The sequence below is a fragment of the Pelophylax lessonae genome, assembly GCF_965119305.1.
Source record: "Pelophylax lessonae genome assembly, chromosome: 2".
Taxonomy (NCBI): domain Eukaryota; kingdom Metazoa; phylum Chordata; class Amphibia; order Anura; family Ranidae; genus Pelophylax; species Pelophylax lessonae.
In genome coordinates, this window is record NC_138769.1 from 566958035 (window position 1) to 566976368 (window position 18334).

General features: G+C 47.1%; 1 protein-coding gene across 1 annotated transcript in view; it reads right to left on the reverse strand.

Moving 5' to 3' along the window:
- Window positions 1-12518: 12518 nt before the first annotated feature.
- The window catches only part of PTGES3 (prostaglandin E synthase 3), a 76008-nt gene continuing 70192 nt past the window's right edge, over window positions 12519-18334 (reverse strand). Inside the window, exon 8 of the mRNA XM_082247303.1 lies at window positions 12519-12888. Within this exon, the coding sequence (XP_082103429.1) occupies window positions 12869-12888 (20 nt within the window). The 3' untranslated portion in view covers window positions 12519-12868. The remainder of the gene's footprint in view (window positions 12889-18334) is intronic.

Genomic DNA, 18334 nt, shown 5'->3' on the forward strand with positions numbered 1-18334 from the left:
GGACGGCCCCTTGGGCGTGTACATTCAAATTTTTCCTGCCTAGACTACTCCTGCTGGGAGGAGCATAACCCATTCATCTAATGAAGATAGAGGCTGCATCTGTCAATGGACGATAGAGAAAATACACTTTTTTGAATTAAAAAAAGAAAGCAGTAAAGTTAGCCCCATTTTTTTCTATTATGTGAAAAATAATGTTACGCCGAATAAACAGATACCCAACATGCCATGCTTCCAAAATGAGCACGCTCGTGGAATGGCGACAAACATTGGTACTTAAAAATCTCTATAGGCAACGCTTTGCACATTTCTACAGGTTACTAGTTTAAAGTTACAGAGGAGTTCTAGGGCTAGAATTATTGCTCTCGCTCTAACGATCGTGACAATACCTCACACGTGTGGTTTGAACTCCGTTTACATACGTGAACGGGACTTCCGTATGCGTTCGCTTCTGCACATGCGCTCGGAGGGACAAGGCGCTTAAATTTTTATTCCTTATTTATTTTACCTTTTTTAATGTGAGATCTGGCGTCAAAGACTTCAGATCTCACATCTACACTTAAAAGCAAAAAAAAAAAAATGGGCCCTTTAAGGTCGTTGGGAGAAAGCGACGTTTGACGTTGCTCTGGTCCTCCAAGGCCAGAGTCGAGTGGGGGCCATCTTGCCCTAACTAGATTTCCTGCACAGCACCTCAGAGGACCGGATCATTTTCCCCACTACCGACGGCTCCAGTAAGCGGGGAAAACGACCGGGAAGCGGCCAGAGCTATATGCTGCTGCCATAACACCAGTATTTAATGTCAAAGTGCCGATGTAAAACTGTCACGGGTGGTCCGGAAGTGGTTAATAATGCTTTTGGTCTGTATCTAGAGCACAGGGTTGCATCCTTTCCTTCGTTTGGTATTATGGTTACAAATGCTTGTAGTGATTCTGCTCTAATTTCATTTTCTACTCCTATCCCATTCAGATATGAACATCATTTTGGGACTAGTATTTCCTTTTTTATAATAGCAGGTCGTAAACCGGTCGGGTCCTTGGCTTTTCCCTATTGCTATTTTTCAGTGCTACCATTATCTCCTCCTGCTAGATTGCTTCCTCAGACTTGCAATTTTTCATTTGATATTTTAGGTAATTTCACTTCCTTCATTTTTGTATCTTTTTTGTTCTGCCTCTTGTGACCCCTATTGCCTCACTGCGTAGAGAGCGCCATAGCAGCTAATACTTTAGCTATTTCTGTTGAGTGTACCATTTTCCCCTCTATTATATTTTCTATATAGCCTGGCAAGAGCCCCCACCAGGTACAATCCCTCCCCCACACAGCCCATCATCCGCTTACCTGCGGCGCACCCCCCAGCCCTTATCTTCAGTATAGCGCCCTGCCCCCACCCCAGGAGGTAGACCACAGTGTTAATTTCGTCGACTAAAACGTTTTCGTCGACTAACAATTCAGGTGACTAAAATACGACTAAAACTAAAATGGCATTTTAGTCAAAAGACTAACTAAAACTAAATCGAAATTTGCTGCCAAAAATTAACACTGGTGCATGCTCAAAGCATAAATAATAACATATTAGATTTTTCACTCCAGGACCAGCAGTAGTATATAATGAGTTTGGAAATTGTAGAGCAATGCTTAAATAATGCATTACAAATTACAATTGAACTACACCCATTTGATTATAGATGACTAAAATGAGTTTTAGTCGACTAAAATATACTGGAGTTTTAGTCGACTAAATACGACTAAAACACTTGCAGAAGACTAAAATGGGACTAAAACTAAAATGCCATTTTAGTCCTAAGACTAAAACTAAAACTAAATTGAAATTTGCTGCCAAAATTAACACTGGTAGACCAGACCACCCATACAGCCCCAGCATAAATGGAGGGGGGTAGAGTGTGGGGCCAGATGAAAGTGTGCCTGAAAGGGAGGGGAACCCATTGGATCGACCATCCCAAGGAGGGGCCCACATCCACCCCAAAACCCTCCTGGGGGGAGAGGGGAAACAGCTACTCACCATACCAGCAACCAAGCAGGCACAGCTCCAGACAGAACCTCCTCTCCATCGAAATAGCTGTCGGCCAAGAGGAACGCTGTGACTCGGGCCAAGACCCAGTCGTATGCAACCTCACGAGGCATTAAACTTGCAGACCAGCTCGCGTCCGGTGAGGCTATGCCATGGCCGGCGAAGCGCGGAGCTGAGGTCTGCGCGCACTCGCTGGACAGACTGGGGTGACCACTGGATCTAGATTATCCAGCCCATCGCCCAGTTGAGAGGCAGAGAGGGAGTATACCCTCTGGGACTGCCCATGGGTGTAGCCAGGAGTTTTTTCTGCTTAGTGTCCTACTCCTGTAGGGTGCAGTATAACCTAAATGGTCATGAAGAGCAGGAGCTGTGTCCGTCAATGAACAAAAGAGAAAACGGAATTTTTGTAAAATCTTACCTGTAAAATTCCTTTCCGAGTCCTCCGACAGTCGCCGCCTCTTCATATTCGTCACATATGGGGTATTAGACTTTGCTCCGAAGGAGTAGCTAGGCAACAGAATATGTTAACATTAAAGCTTTTAACATATCCCACCCTCAAGGGGTGGTCCCCTCAGTCAATACCCTCCTACTTCCTGCAACCATATCTCAGTTTTAGTGGAATAGCAGTAGAGTATACAACCAAACCCCAAAAGAGGGGCGGGGGCGGCGACTGTCGGAGGACTCAGAGAAAGGAATTTTACAGGTAAGATTTTACAAAAATTCAGTTTTCTCTTACGTCCTCCGACAGTCGCCGCCTCTTCATATTCGTCACATATGGGGACGTCCCAAAGCAGTGAAAACATGAGGGGTGGGAAACGCATCCGCGCCGAAAAGGCAACGCAGTCTCCGCATCAAAGAAAGGAACCTTACCAAAGGAAGGAAACCAGCTGGGCAACAGAAAAAAACAAGTGCTCAACAGGAGCAACAACCCAGGAAAAGACAAAAAACCAGGGGATATAAAACTTATCCCAACAGCCAGAGGTCCCTAACAAGGGACCCTAGAGAACTGCCGCACTAAGAACCTTGCGGCCAAAGGAAGCATCCGCCGATGCCTGAACATCTACTTTGTAGAATCTTGTGAACGTGTGTACGGTCGACCAGGTCGCCGCCTTACACACCTGGGCTACAGAAGCCCCATGACGACAGGCCCAAGACATACTCAAAGATCTAGTAGAGTGCGCCTTCACAGGCACAGGGGGAACCTTCCCCTGCAAAGCATAGGCCTGTTCAATGGTCTGCCTGATCCATTTTGCGATGGTAGAGGCCGAAGCCGCCATGCCCTTCCGAGGACCCTCTGGAAGAACAAACAAGGGAGTCCGTCTTTCGAAAAGACTCAGTCGATTTAAGGTAAACCCTTATCGCCCGAACAACATCCAGAGAATGCAATCTCACCTCCTTTGGATGTTTAGGCTTCGCGCACAGCGAAGGTAAGACAATATCCTCATTAAGATGGAATTCCGAAACTCGTTTCGGAAGAAAAGAAGGATTAGGTCGCAAGACCACCTTATCCAAATGAACAACCAGGTACGGAGACTTGCAGGACAAAGCTGCCATCTCCGACACTCTGCGAGCCGAAGTGATCGCCACCAAAAAGGTGACCTTTTTGGACAACATAGACAACGAGATCTCCCTGATCTGTTCAAAAGGAGCACGTTGCAACACAGACAGGACGAGATTCAAGTCCCAAGGGGGCAAAGGATCCCTCCTAGGAGGAACCAGATGCCGCACACCCTGAACAAAAGTGCCAACCAAGGAGTTGGAAGCCACGGGACGTTGAAACAGAACGGCCAGTGCAGACACCTGACCCTTTATCGTAGCCAGCGCCAAACGCTGATCAACACCCGTTTGAAGAAAAGACAGCACACGGGAAACCGAGTACGTGCGGGGTGAAAACCCCCTGGACTCACACCAGGCAAAATAGGCCTTCCAAGTACGGTAATAAACCCTCCCCGAGGAAGACTTCCTCGCGTTGATCAAAGTATGAACGACCTCTGGAGAGAGACCCCTCTCCTTCAGGACCTCGGTCTCAACAGCCAGGCCGTCAAAGCCAGCGACTGTAAAGCAGGATGGTATATCGGTCCTTGAGACAGTAGATCGTCTCGAAGAGGCAGACGCCACGGAGCGTCGACCGCCAGATTCACGAGGTCTGCGTACCAGGACCGGCGAGGCCAGTCCGGTGCCACAAGAATCACTGTGCTGCGTTCCGAGTGTAACCTGCGAAGGAACCTGGACAGCAACTGAATCGGTGGAAACGCGTACATCAGCCTGTACTGATGCCACGGGGCCACTAACGCGCCCGACGCGTCTGCCCGAGGGTCGCGCGTCCTTGCCACGAACCTTTTCACCTTGTTGTCGAGACGAGACGCGAACAGGTCCACATCTGGAAGACCCCACTTCGCGCACAACATCTGGAAGACAGCCGGGTGGAGAGACCATTCCCCCTGATCCAGGGTCTGGCGACTCAGATAGTCCGCCTGCCAATTCTCCACTCCCGGAATGTGAACCGCCGTTATCGCCGGGACATGAGTCTCGGCCCAAGACAGAATGTCGGCCACTTCGAGCCGCTCGGGCACTCCTGGTGCCCCCTTGGTGGTTGATGTAGGCCACCGCCGTGGCATTGTCCGTCTGCACGCGAACCGGGCAGCCCTGCAGCCGGTCCGTCCAGCGATGAAGACAGAGCTTTATCGCACGCAATTCCAGAATGTTGATCGGAAGGGAAGACTCCCCCTCCGACCAAGTTCCCTGGGCAGATAGAACGCCCAGAACACCACCCCAGCCCGACAGGCTGGCATCCGTGGTGATCACCGTCCACGAGACAGGAGGAAACGACTTGCCCCCGGACACCATCGGGGACTGGAGCCACCACAGAAGGTTTCTTCTGGTGCGATGACTCAACAAGATTTGAAGATCCAGAGATTGAGGTCGCCCGTCCCACCTGGACAGGATCTCCGCTTGGAGACCCCGCGTGTGAAACTGGGCGAAGGGAATCGCCTCGAAAGCCGAGACCATCAATCCCAGACATCTCATGCACGTCCGCAGAGACGAGTGCGGAACGTCCCTGAGGGACCTGACTTCCTCCTGAAGAGTTCTGAGTTTGTCTTCCGGCAGGAAGACCTTCGCCTGCACCGAGTCCAGAATCATTCCCAGGTAGGGAAGACGAACCGACGGACTCAGTGTCGACTTTGGAAAATTTATCGTCCAACCAAACTCCTGCAGAGTTTGCATCGTGACAGACAGGTCCTTCTCCAGACCCTGGCTGGTCGCAGACCGAACCAGAATGTCGTCCAGATACCCCAGGACAGAAATGCCCTGGGCCCTCAATAATGCCAGAACCGGTGCAAGCACCTTGGTGAAGACCCGCGGAGCCGAGGCGAGACCAAAAGGCAACGCCACGAACTGGTAGTGATCCTCCGCAATGGCAAATCGAAGGAACCTCTGGTGACCCTCGAAAATGGGGATGTGAAGATACGCATCCTTCAAATCGATGGAGGCCATGAATTCCCCCGGAACCAGGGCAGCCACCACCGACCGCAGGGATTCCATGCGGAACTTGCGAACCCGCACAGAGCGGTTCAGAGCCTTCAAGTCCAGAATTGGACGAACCTTGCCCTCCTTTCTGGGCACGGTGAACAGATTGGAATAAAACCCCCGAAATCTGTCCCGATGAGGCACCGGAACCCACCACTCCCTGAGCCCTCAGGTCCCGCACCGCCAGGTGCAGGTCCCGCAAACGCTCTGGAGATAGTTGAAGATTTGAGGGAAAAAATCTGCTCTCCGGCCGAGAGAGAAACTCGATCTTGTAACCAGATCGAACGATCTCCTGAACCCACCTGTCCCGCACACGGGCCAACCAGGGTTGAAGAAAACCGAGCAAGCGTCCCCCCACCCCAAAACTGGGTGAGGGCGCCCCTTCAGGCCGAACTGTTATGGGCTGCAGATCCGGATTGGCCGGACTTCTGTTTCCCAGACCAGGGCTTCTTCTGAGAGCCTTGACCTTTGAACGGCTTGCCCTTGTAGTGCGGCCGAAAGGCACGAAAGGACCCCTGAGGGGGCCGAAAATTAGCATGCTTCTTCCCAGAAGCCCCCTTAGCCTTGGGGAAATGGGGCAAGAAAGTGCTCTTACCCCCGGTGATCCCCTTAATCAACACATCCAAGGACTCCCCAAAAAGGCGAGACCCATCATAAGGTAGATTGGCTAAGGTCTTACGCGAAGATTGGTCCACCGACCAACATTTCAACCAAACCAGGCGGCGAGACAACACCGCCACGCTGTGCACACGTGCAGCCAATGGAACCAGGTCCAGGTCCGCATCACACAGATACATGACACCCTGGTGGATTTGATCCACCATATCCAGGGTCGCCGGCGAGGCCGAGTCGGCCACTAGGACGCGCCTAAGCATCTGCGTCCAACTTGCGATCGCCTGGGCCGCCATGAGAGAAGCAAACAGCTTTAAGCATAGAACCCGTAACAGAATAAGTATGACGGGCAAGAGACTCCAATCTCCTATCCGTGGCATCACGGAACACAGGGGAATCCTCTGCCGGAATCGCAGTGGCCTTGTTCAAAACCGCAATTGTGTGATCCACTGGGGGAGGTACACACCACCTTTCATCAGTGGAAGGCGAGAAAGGATAACGCAGCTTGAACCTACTTGGTACAGCAAAAGGTTTGCGCAGATTGCGCCATTGTTCCTTAACAGCGCGCTGAAAATCATCATTGCAGGGAAAAACCTGCGGCGTCCTGCGTTTTCTCTGCGTCCCATAAGCCGCCAAGGCAGCGGGGGGACACACTTCATCCTGCAAACGCAATGTTTGCTTTATGGAAGCAATCAATTCATCCATGATTGCAAGCTCTTCAGGCGAGCCAGGGGGAGAATTATCAACCCCCTCAACTTCAGCCTCCGCTTCGGACCCCACTAGATCTAGGGAGGAGCGGGACCCCGATAAGGAGGCCCCCGCCATAACAACCCCATCTTCACCCTCAGAATCAGAGGAAAGAGCAATTCTGGGTCTTTTCGTAGATTGAGCAGCCACCAGCATCTGCACCTGAGCAGCAAGGCCAGCCACAATAGTGGCTAAATCCCCCCCTGGGGGGGAAAACAGCGGTCCCCTGGCTTTCCACCAAGGCGGTAGGAAATTTGCCCTCCTGAGAATCCATTGCCCCTGCAATACCAGACAATAAAGGGTTAACTGCCCCTTCAAGCAAGCGCAGCCCACCGCACCACACTCAAGCACAATGAGACCCCCACAGGGAATATGCAAACTGAACACAGGCAATGGATAGCAAGAACAGAAGGATAAAACCTGAGGAGACCCTCGCCGCTGCCTCGATCGGTGTTCCTGGAAAGAGGAAGTGATGCTGCCAGGGCGCTCTATGAAAGCCTATGGAGGCTACAAGAAAATGGCCGCCATGCATGTAAAACATGCGGCCGGAGCGAGTGTAGGCAAAATGGCGCCGTTTGGCGCCGAAACCGCCGCTCCACAGTGTAGTAATGCACACATGTCATCCATGTATAAGAACACATGTCAGATCGCCGCAACGATCGCTGTAAATGCCCAAACATGCCAAAAAAACATGCCCCACAGCACACAGCTTTTCACACTGACCAGACTGACACACACAGTGTCACACAGCTTCCCCCCCCCCCTTGCAGCCCACAGCATGCAGCCGAGAGATAGGGAGACAAGCAGTGTGAATAGAGGCAGGTTACACAGTCCCAGACTGACACCCCCCCAGACAGACAGGTCCCCACATAGATACACTTACCTCTTAATGGCGTGGGGGACCCGCACAGGCGAACAAGCCCGCTGCACATGAGGCAGGGAGAGTCGCAATTCAAGACGCACAAAATGGGGGTTAAGAAACCGCACGGCATCCAGTGAGGTAGCCACCTCACCAATCATCCCTGCACCGAACAGGGATGGGTCGTTCACTGTGCCAGGAGCGTTACCTGGCTGAACGCTCGATGGCAGGCTGGGAAGCCACTGACCCACGACCTGCGACCAGGGGGATCAGCCCGAGACCCAGCCCACATGATCCTCTTCAGAAGAACTAACTAACGCTGACAAAAATAACAGCTAAGTAAAGGTAGAGAGAAAACTCAAACAAAATTTCAAAAAGAAGAAAGAGTCTGGGGCAGAAAGCCCCAGCACAGGAAAAGCCAGCCACTCCTGACAAGCTAGACATTAAAACTGAGATATGGTTGCAGGAAGTAGGAGGGTATTGACTGAGGGGACCACCCCTTGAGGGTGGGATATGTTAAAAGCTTTAATGTTAACATATTCTGTTGCCTAGCTACTCCTTCGGAGCAAAGTCTAATACCCCATATGTGACGAATATGAATAGGCGGCGACTGTCGGAGGACGTAAGAGAAATATTGTTTTCTGGTAACAGTAAAGCATTTATATCTGTACACACAGTACACAAGATATAAATTCCTTTTTGTTTCACCTGCCTTTATATTTATGTATATGCAGGCCAATCTCTCCAGCAAGAATTAGAGGATTAGAACAAAAACTGTATAATACCAAGGGTTCTAGCAACAGTCAGCTTTTTACCTTCTCTTACAGAATACTATTAAGGGTTATCTGGAGTTCAGATTAAGTGGTGAAATTAAAGTCGAATTAAAAATCCCGTTCAGAGGGCGGCAATCCCCCTGAGGAAGACACGAGGTCCCTGTGTCGTCACGTGTAGGGGAGGGGCTAGGACAGACGGAGCGCTGCACCGAGAGTAGGTGAGACTATCAGGCAGACCAGAGGACGGTCGCACAGCCGAGGCGGCTCCCAGCACACCAGGAAGGCACTCGGAGGCTACCTAACCAACGTTCCTTAGCGGTTTACAGGTGCATGTATGCACCAGAAAATGTGAGTGTACACACTTTTTCTCTATATGAATTAAAGTTTTTAAAGGATATAAGCACTATTTGGAGCTAATTTTTTCTGCATGATATCGCCCCCTCTGGAGAATCGGTGGTATTTGTAGGAAGGTGCTGCCAGCAAAATAGCAGGGTCTGAGTGGAAGGGAGAAGTATCCCAGAGGAGAAATTACTGTCCATGTTTTGGGGCTTGTATAACTCTATTCTAAGGTGAGCGCCCAATCACAAGGGGGTGCACGAAGTGAGAAGGCTTTGTGACGTATCGGTCACACACATTGGTTGGGAACACATCCAGTCTGGTGGATTGAGCACGACAGAGGATTATCCACAAGCACTTGGCACTTTTTATGCACTAATGGACTTATTATTTATAAGCCACTAGCACTTGGCACCTTAATGCACTAAAGGACTTACATTTTTTATTTTCAAGCACTTTATGGATTATATTTTGATATTGATTACAAGTATCCATTTTCCTGCATGAGAGGATTTAATAAGCACATATTGCAGTAATTTCAGGAATATCGATAGATCACTGAATCAACACACAGCACTTTATAGTTTGATGTATTGTTTACGATTAACGCATATTAACGATTTAGCACTGAGCACATATCAATTATTGTTTTGGAGTATATAGAGTATGGTACACATCGCATTAACTTTGCATCATACAATCAGTTTTTAGTTTACCATACACAGCACAATCTGGGATTGTCACTAATATTGATAGATGTATTCACACGTAGTGATTTTTAAACTTGCGCAACACTATTTATTTAATTTAATCCCAAAAATTCACTGCTGAACAACATTGTCGCCCGGTTAAAAAAAAAAAAAAAAATAATGGTAGTCAACAGGTAAACAGCTACAGGGGAACTACTGCAACTATGCTAGTGATAGTTTACATCAAGTCATGTATGATCATTTTTTCTATAGCACTACTTAAAACCGTTAAATGCCAGAAAAATCAGTAGGCTATAGAATTTCTAGCCTTCGCCAATGATAGGAGCAGGGCTGTGCATCAGTGAGTGGATAATGAACTTGCATTCTGTAACTTCACTTTACAGTTGATGACTGGGATGTGGCTTACTAACAACTTGGTCAGTAGTCAGGGCCATGTAAAGCATAAAAACACAAATTGATCTGCCTATGCATAGCTAGTATTGTAGCTCCCAGATCTCCTTTACTCACGTTGGAATCTTGCATAAATCACAAAAAAAATCCAAGAAATCTGCCAAACCCTTCTCCTCCCCCCCCCCCCCCTCCCAAAAAAAAATCAGTAGGATAATGGGTGAATAGTGCTGCACTACATTTTCGGTGATATAATACAATAATATTCAAAATATCATAGCTTAAATCCGCCATTTAACCACTTAAGCCCCGGGAGATTTTACCCACTTCCTGACCAGGGGGTATTTTGCGATTCGGCACTGCGTGACTTTAACGGACAATTGCGCGGTCGTGCGACGCTGTACCTAAACGAATTTGACGTCCTTTTTTCCCACAAACAGAGCTTTCTTTTGGTGGTATTTGATCACTTGTGCGATTTTTTGATCACGCGCTATAAACAAAAAAAGTCAATTTTGAAAAAATATTTTTCACATTTTTTTTATATGAAATTCCCCCCCAAAAAAAGTAAAAATCTAAATTTAACATTTTAGGCCAATTTGTTTTATGCTACATATTTTTGGTTAAAAAAAAAAAAAAAACGCAAAAAGCGTATTTTGATTGATTTGCGCAAAAGTTATTGCGTTTACCAACAAAGATTGTCTTTTTTTACGCGTAATGGCGGCGATCTTCGAATTTTTTTTTGCGGGACTGCGACATTGGGATGGACAGATCGGACCCTTGACTGACATTTGACACTTTTGGGGTTACCAGTGACATTACTACAGTAATCAGTGCTATACATATGCACTGTTACTGTAAAATGACACTGGTAGTGAAGGGGTTAACTTTATTTGAGAGGGAGGGGCTGTGTGTCCCTAGGGGCGTGATTCTAACTGATTGGCTGTGGCTTGAGGTGTAGGAACAATGATCAACGGTCCTACATAGTAGAACCGTATGATCACTGTTCCTAAACAGGGGAGAATGACAGGCGGCTTGTTTACATCAGCCGCCTGCCTTTCTCCTGCTGTCACGGACGATCGTGAGTGAGCGGCGGACATCGGGTCCGCCGCTCACACGCGCGGGGGGGGGGTCCGTGAGTGCGCCTCCGGCGGCGCACGCTCGCTCCCCAGAGCCTCACAGGCTAGTGATGTATCGGTACGTCACTTTGCCTGTGAGGGGCTGACCGCCGCAGTGTATGTACTTGCGGCGGTCGGTAAGTGGTTAAGCTATATTTTAAATATTATTGTAATATATCACCTAAAAGGTAGCGCAGCACTATTTATCCATTATTACACTTTTTGTTCAAATAGCTGTGGATAAGAAAGTGCTAGCAACCCCCCACGTTTGTTTTTCTATTTTTACACGCACTCTGAGCGCGAGAGCCGATACACAAATCAGTAGGAGATGCCTATTCTACAAAACATTTAAATACTTCCTGGTGAGCTTTCCCTATAATTCACTAATATCTATGCATAACTTTGCCTATTATATCTAGGCAAAATAACAACCGACACTTCCCGAAAGAGTAATTGTGTTTTTTTTTTTTAAACCCATTTATATGAACAAAATTCAAATCACTAAAACCAAAGAAAGGACTTAAAATATGATTTGGCAAACTTCATTCAGTTAACCTATATGTATTAACAAAATACACAAAAAAAAAAAAATATCATAATTAGGGTCTATTAATAGTTTATTAGAAATAACGCAAACAATTAAAAAAAATCCCCTTCAATACAACGTAGGCTTTTTCAGCTGATCAAAAAGAAATAAAACAAAACAGAATAGTGAATAAACATTGTTACTCTTTCCTTTTTAATATATACTGTGACAGTGCAAATACAATTTGGTCTAAATGTACAGACTGATGAGAGAAACAATGTACAGCTGTCTACACTCTTCCAATGTAGAGATGGAAAGGGTCGGTTCAATTGTACAGGACACTCAGGTTATAAAGGTGGGTGGGGTTTTTGATCACTACCCTTTAGGAACAAGATTCAACTCAACCATAAGACTCTCTTATACAAATTTAGGGCATCTACTGTAATTTGCCCATTGTCATGTCAAAGCAGCATATTATGTATTCAACTGATGTAGTGCGGCGAGTTACAATGCTGGATATGGAAAGCGCCCAATACTGACTAGGTGGCTTTTTGAAACCATTTAAATCAAATCAGAACGAACAATTAGATAATTTGTTTTCTCACAAAAATTAAGTATGCTATGCCGTTACTGAGCACATCAAAAAGTTAACATCCTTCAAAATATCCAATGTGTGTTTTATTTGAAATAGAACTTCTATATGTTTTGGAAAAACAGTATTTGGATTTACTAGGTAATTTTCTACCATTTTATCAATTCTAGTAAAGCTTCCATCACATCTAGTCAAAATCACAGCTTTTTCATCCAAAAAAAAAATGGAAGGGAACTGGGAATGACCATGTTCCTAAAACATACAAGTTTCAGAAGATTCCTTGGTACCTAAAAGCATGTTGTGAGTGCCCTTTTTGTAAGGTCATAATATATTCAAATTGCTGTGCAAAACAATTTCATTGTTAAAAAACTATTTCAAAAAGATGTGTGTCAGTCCTAGAACATTTACTCCACAAACACATGCACGGTGGTTAGGATGATTTTACATAGCAGCTCTGTAGCAGGAAAAGATTGAAGGATGTCCTGTACAATCATAATCTCTAACCCTGATAAGCGCCATTCGGTGATAGACAAACAAGGCTGACTGGAAGTACTCAGTAACTTTATTTACAACTTGGGTATCGGCAACTGTTGCAGAGTGTTTCGAAATATTCTTTCCTCCCATTCTCCCACCCCTTTCCCAAAAGCACAGGATGTCTCTTTATTCGAGGTCAGGCATTTCTATAAAAGAAAAAGAATACATTAGACAAAACACAATATACATCTCAAAATTATAATCAAATGCAAGATAATACAGTCACAGAGAAAACTTGAAGATTTAGAAAATGTGGTCACATTTCAGGTTAATGCAGGTAGAGTACAAATTACACTATGAGAAAAAGATTCTACACAGAAATAATTTACAGCCCCTATGAAAGTATGTAGACCCTATAGAAATTGCCTTATTTGTACAGGCAAACATTAGATCTTCCCTCAAACAGGGCCTACAGAAAAAGGCAAAACAAAGAAAATTTGCCTTATAATTTGTTTAAATGCGTACTGTAGAAAAAAGTAAAAACTAAACTATGACCTCAGAAGCCAGCATTGCCCCTTGAGCAAATTTTTTTTTTAACTTCACCTTTGCACAATTTCCTGCTAGTCTTATATCGACACTGTGCAAATTACCTTCAGCTACATGTTTGTGGGTCCCCTCAGCATGAAATATTTCAATCCCCACCCTTCAACTGGATTCAAACCACCAGTGCTTTGACCAAGCCAGTTAGTACCCCTTTATTTCTTATTTTTTTGAGTCATTCCTTAGTGGAATTGCTAGTGCACATCACCAAAATTATCATTATCTAGTCGATAGATCCATTTTGTGTGCAACTACTCGACAAGATTACCTCACATTCTGATCAAGCACACTTGATATGATGCAGAATTAATAAGCTCAATGACCATATCTGCCCAGGCTCTGGAGAAGCAAAACAACCCTAAACCATAACATTTAAACCACCATGCTTCACAGTTGGTGCAAGGTTCTTTTCATGAAATGCCGTCTTTGGCTTGTGCCAAACAGGTCTTCAATTACTGTGGTCAAACAACTATCTCTGACTCATCAGTCCACAGCACATTGTTCCACAAGATCTGGTCTTCACCTATATGTTCCATGGCAAATTTGAGTCTTACTCTAATCTTTTTGGAAAGCAAAGGCTCTTTCTGGCACATCTATTCAGGTTAAATGGGTGCATGCCCTGCCCTTCTAGATACATACATTTTGACACCAACTATTAAGTGGCACCTGCAGATCTTGTCAATTAAAGCTTTGAAACTTCATATAACATCAGTTAGCACTTGGGCTGAATTTTCTGGCCTAGCGAGTCCAGGACTCATTAGCAGTCTTTTGAATTCTAAATCACTTGCATATTTAGATTTTCTTACTGTGAAATCATTTAAAATAATTTGCATCTTTAAAGTGGTTCCAAAGTTTCTTTACCTTAATGCATTGTGTGTATTAAATAAAACTGCCTGTGCTGCAGGATCTCCCCAGCCCTCCCCTATGCCTAACCGATTCTGATCCGGTGATGTGCTCGAGAACAGAAGCCCTCGTCGCTGTCTTCTTCCTCATTGGGTAGATTAATAGCAGCCAATGGCTTCTGCCAATCAAATGCTGTGCTGAGGGAGCAGGGCCAAGTTGCCCAATCTGTGTTAATAGACGCAGACAGGGCAGCTTTAAAGCGAGCATGCAGGAGGGCACTACCATGAAGGGACTCGCCAAAGAGGGGGGTGTGTCCATGATGGCCACCGGAGCGGCAGCTAAGGAGAGCTCCGCCCTGACCGCCGTCTGTTACCCGATCCCTGCAGTCTCCGGCCTGCCCTCTCGTCTCCGCTGCTCAGGGGTGAGTGGGCGGTTATGATGAGCCGCACCACTCGCTCCTCACACTCCCGCAAGACCGGCAATTCCTTCTCCTCCACCGCGCACAGAGTTCTTCCCGCCACACTCTCCAATATGGCGTCCCAGACGGAAGCAGTGGATCCCACACAGCGGGAGAGAGACAACTTCGCTGCACTCATGCAGGCTATCACCACTTGTCAAACCACCCTTATGGGCAAGATAGACTCCCTTCAGCTATATTGGCCTACTTAGGAGGGATATGGACAAGTTCCGCACCCGCATGTCTGAGGTGGAGCGCCGGGTGGGGGAGTCGAAAGACATTATACATGACCACATAGCCACTCTACATACCCTTAAGACTAAGGTTAAGGCATTGGAATCAAGGGCTGAGGACGCAGAGAATAGAAACAGGAGGAACAACCTCCGGGTGGTAGGCCTCCCTGAGGGAGTAGAGGGACAAGACCCGACGACCTTTACAGAGCGCCTCTTGCGCTCCCTGCTTCCACAGGCACAATTCTCTCCATTTTTGTGGTGGAGAGGGCTCACAGAATGCCAGCAAACCGAGGCCCCCCACCACACACACCTTTATTTTCCGCCTTCTTAATTTCAGAGACAGGGACCTGGTGCTGAGAGAGGCCAGAAAGCTGGATATGCTGAGAAATCAAGCCACCAAAGTCATGCTCTTCCCAGACTACTCTGTGGACACCCAACAGCTTAGACGCTCCTTTGAGCATGTCAAACTTGACCTCAGGAACAGGAAGATAAAGTACAGCATGTTATTTCCAGCCAGACTCCGAGTCCAGGATGGTGAAACTATTCGCTTTTTTACCTTGCCAGAAGATGCCTCACAGTGACTGGAAATCCTCCCTGGAGCCTAACAGTTCACCCTATTACAGTATACCTGTCCTTATACCAGCTCCCACTGTTCATGTCCCACCATGAACCGATCATCTCAATATTGTTGCAGACTGGTCCACATTTTGGAGGGGTTAAAACCCCAGAATCTGAGCCGACATGGCCTTATATATAACCCCTTGAGGTTTTTTTTCAAATGGTTACTAATGACTGGATGCTTCAATATGGATCCTTAACCTCTCTTCCCAGGTTTCCCCCTCCCTTGTTCTTTCCATTATGTTGCAACAGCATTTAAGCACTGTGCCCCCGGAGTCATCCGGGCGATTTGTAATTCTGCAGGGGCAGTTAATCCTATTTTTAATATTCACCTACGGCGATCTACATATGGAACTGAACTCTAGAACTTTGGGTCCACAACACCCTTTGGGGTGCCATTGTTCTCGCCTCCAACTGGCAGTTGCCATCCTGGTTTTGGTATATAAAGCACATCCATGTTTGGGGGGTGGGAGGGGTTGTTTTGCATTTTTCATGTTTTCTACTTTTTTTTTTAATGTTTTTTTTTTAATCTATTGTCTGCTTAAGGCACATCTGGACCAATGGGTTGCTGCTGCGTGGTGAGAGCAGTCCTAACTTGCTTATTTTAGTCATCTCTTATGTGGAAGTTTCTGGGCCCATGTGATGCCCTCCCTAGATGCTGGGTGGTGATCCAGTCCTTCAATAAATTCCCTTAATTGCAGATATGGCCCCCCCTAACCATTATTTCTTGGAATGCGAGGGGCCTAAACTCCAAATTTAAGAGGTTCCTTATGTTTGAATACTTGAAAAAATTCCACCCCCACATTTGTATTCTCCAAGAAACGCATCTCACGGGTAGTAGAATCCTAGCTCTTAAGAAACCCTGGGTGGGCTCCCACTATCACTCTACCTACTCCTCCTACTCGAGGGGAGTATCCTGGTACACAAATCTCTCCCGTTTGTTCTTCTGAATCTCCACCTAGACCCTGAGGGGGAAAAGATGTTATTATGCATGCTCTGTGTGATAAAATGGAAGTGGTATTTGCTGGGCCAATTGTCACTACTACTAAAACTAACGCCATTGTTGGCTAAGTACCATACAAGCCAATGTGTTGGTGGCGGGAGACTTTAATATGCCCCCTGTTCCCTATGTGGACAAATTGGGACTTGACTCAGCTATGGACTCCCCCCTATCCTGATGGGCAGAGGTTTATGGACTGTGGGATGTTTGGAGTTGGAAACACCCGCAGGAGAAAATTCACCTGCCACTCTTTCCCGCATTGACCTTATATTCGTAAGTAACCCCCTCCTAGTGATCACCCTGGAAGTCTCTATCCTCCCTAGGAGCATATTGGACCACGCTCCGTTGCTCCCCAAGCTTGGGACCGATTTGGTCTCTGGCCCTTGCCTCTGGAGGCTGTCTCGGTTTTGGGTAGTGGATGAGAGGGTGGCGGCAGAACTCATGGATTTTTGGGCACATAATCAGGACACTGCAGCCCCAGGCATGACCTGGGATGTTTTTAAAGTCTATGCCAGGGGCCAATACCAAACAGCCATAGGGCGAACCTGCAGGAGTCTACCCTAGAGCTGGAGGGTCTGGAGTCTAGAGCTCTGAGGCTTGAATCTATGCAGCCACTGGGGACAGGGAGATCTATAATAAACTTGACAGCTACATATAAAGAAATAGCTTCGCACAGCCAAATCCCTGAGGATTTTCAAGCAGAGTGAGAGAGCAGGTAGATTATTGGCCTGGCTGTCTAGAGAATGTTCCACGACTGCCCACATAGTTAAGAGACGAGAGAGGCTCTCTCTGCTCAGACCCTGCCCAGATAAACGCCCAGTTTTCTATGTTTTATGAGAGGCTCTACTCCTCTAGAGTGGACAACACCCCCACAGACCTATCCTTCCTCTCACTAGTGGACTTCCCCATGCTGTCCCCTGGGGCAGCGCAACGGTTGGACGCCACCTTCACAATAAAAGAGGTCCAGACTGACCGGTTCTCTCCAGACGGGTAAAACTCCTGGCCCAGACAGACTACCGTCTGAATCCTTTAAGACCAACGAGGATGTACTAATATCCCACTTCCATAGATTGATAAACGAGGTGGCTGAGCTGGGATCCCTTCTGCAATTCATGCCAGAGGTGGCGATTGTGGTTGTGCCTAAGCCCGGTAAGGATCCTGAGCTATGTGGCTCTTACAGGCCAAATTCTCTACTTAATGTCGATGCGAAAATTTTCGCCAAGCTGCTAGCCAATCGTCTGAATTAAGTGATCCTAACCTTGGTCCATAGCGATCAAATTGGGTTTATGCCTGTAGGCACAGACATCAATATCCGTCTCTTCACCAATTTGGCCCAAATTCGGAGTACTGATTCTCCGGGAATGGTGGCCTCTCTTGATGCGAAGAAGGCCTTTGACTCTGGAGTGGGGTTTCCTCTGGCAGGTGCTCAGGCGCTTTGGCATGAGTTCCAAGTGCATATCATGGATCCAGCTGCTGTACCACAACCCCACGGCCAGGGTGAGGACCAATGGTATACTCTCCCCACCCTTTGCCCTGGAGAGGGGAACCAGACAGGGCTGCCCGCTTTGCGAGTCTATTTGCACTGGCCTTAGAACCACTGGCGATCCTTATTCGGTCACTACCCACGATAGCGGGGCTTCCCGTAGGTCCTTTAGTAGAAAAAGTTACCCTCTACGCTGACGATACCCTACTTTTTTTTTTTTTTATCTCCCCGACGCCTCTGACTCCCTCCGGGCAGCCCTTGAGATTATAGACCGGTGCGCCAGATTTTCCGGGGTTAGGATTAATTGGAGCAAGTCGCTACTTTTCTCGCTGTCACCAACGCCGCCACCTTCCCCACCTCAGTGCCCGCTAACCTGGGTCCCGAAATTTAGATATTTGGGAATTGATGTTCGGGGGGA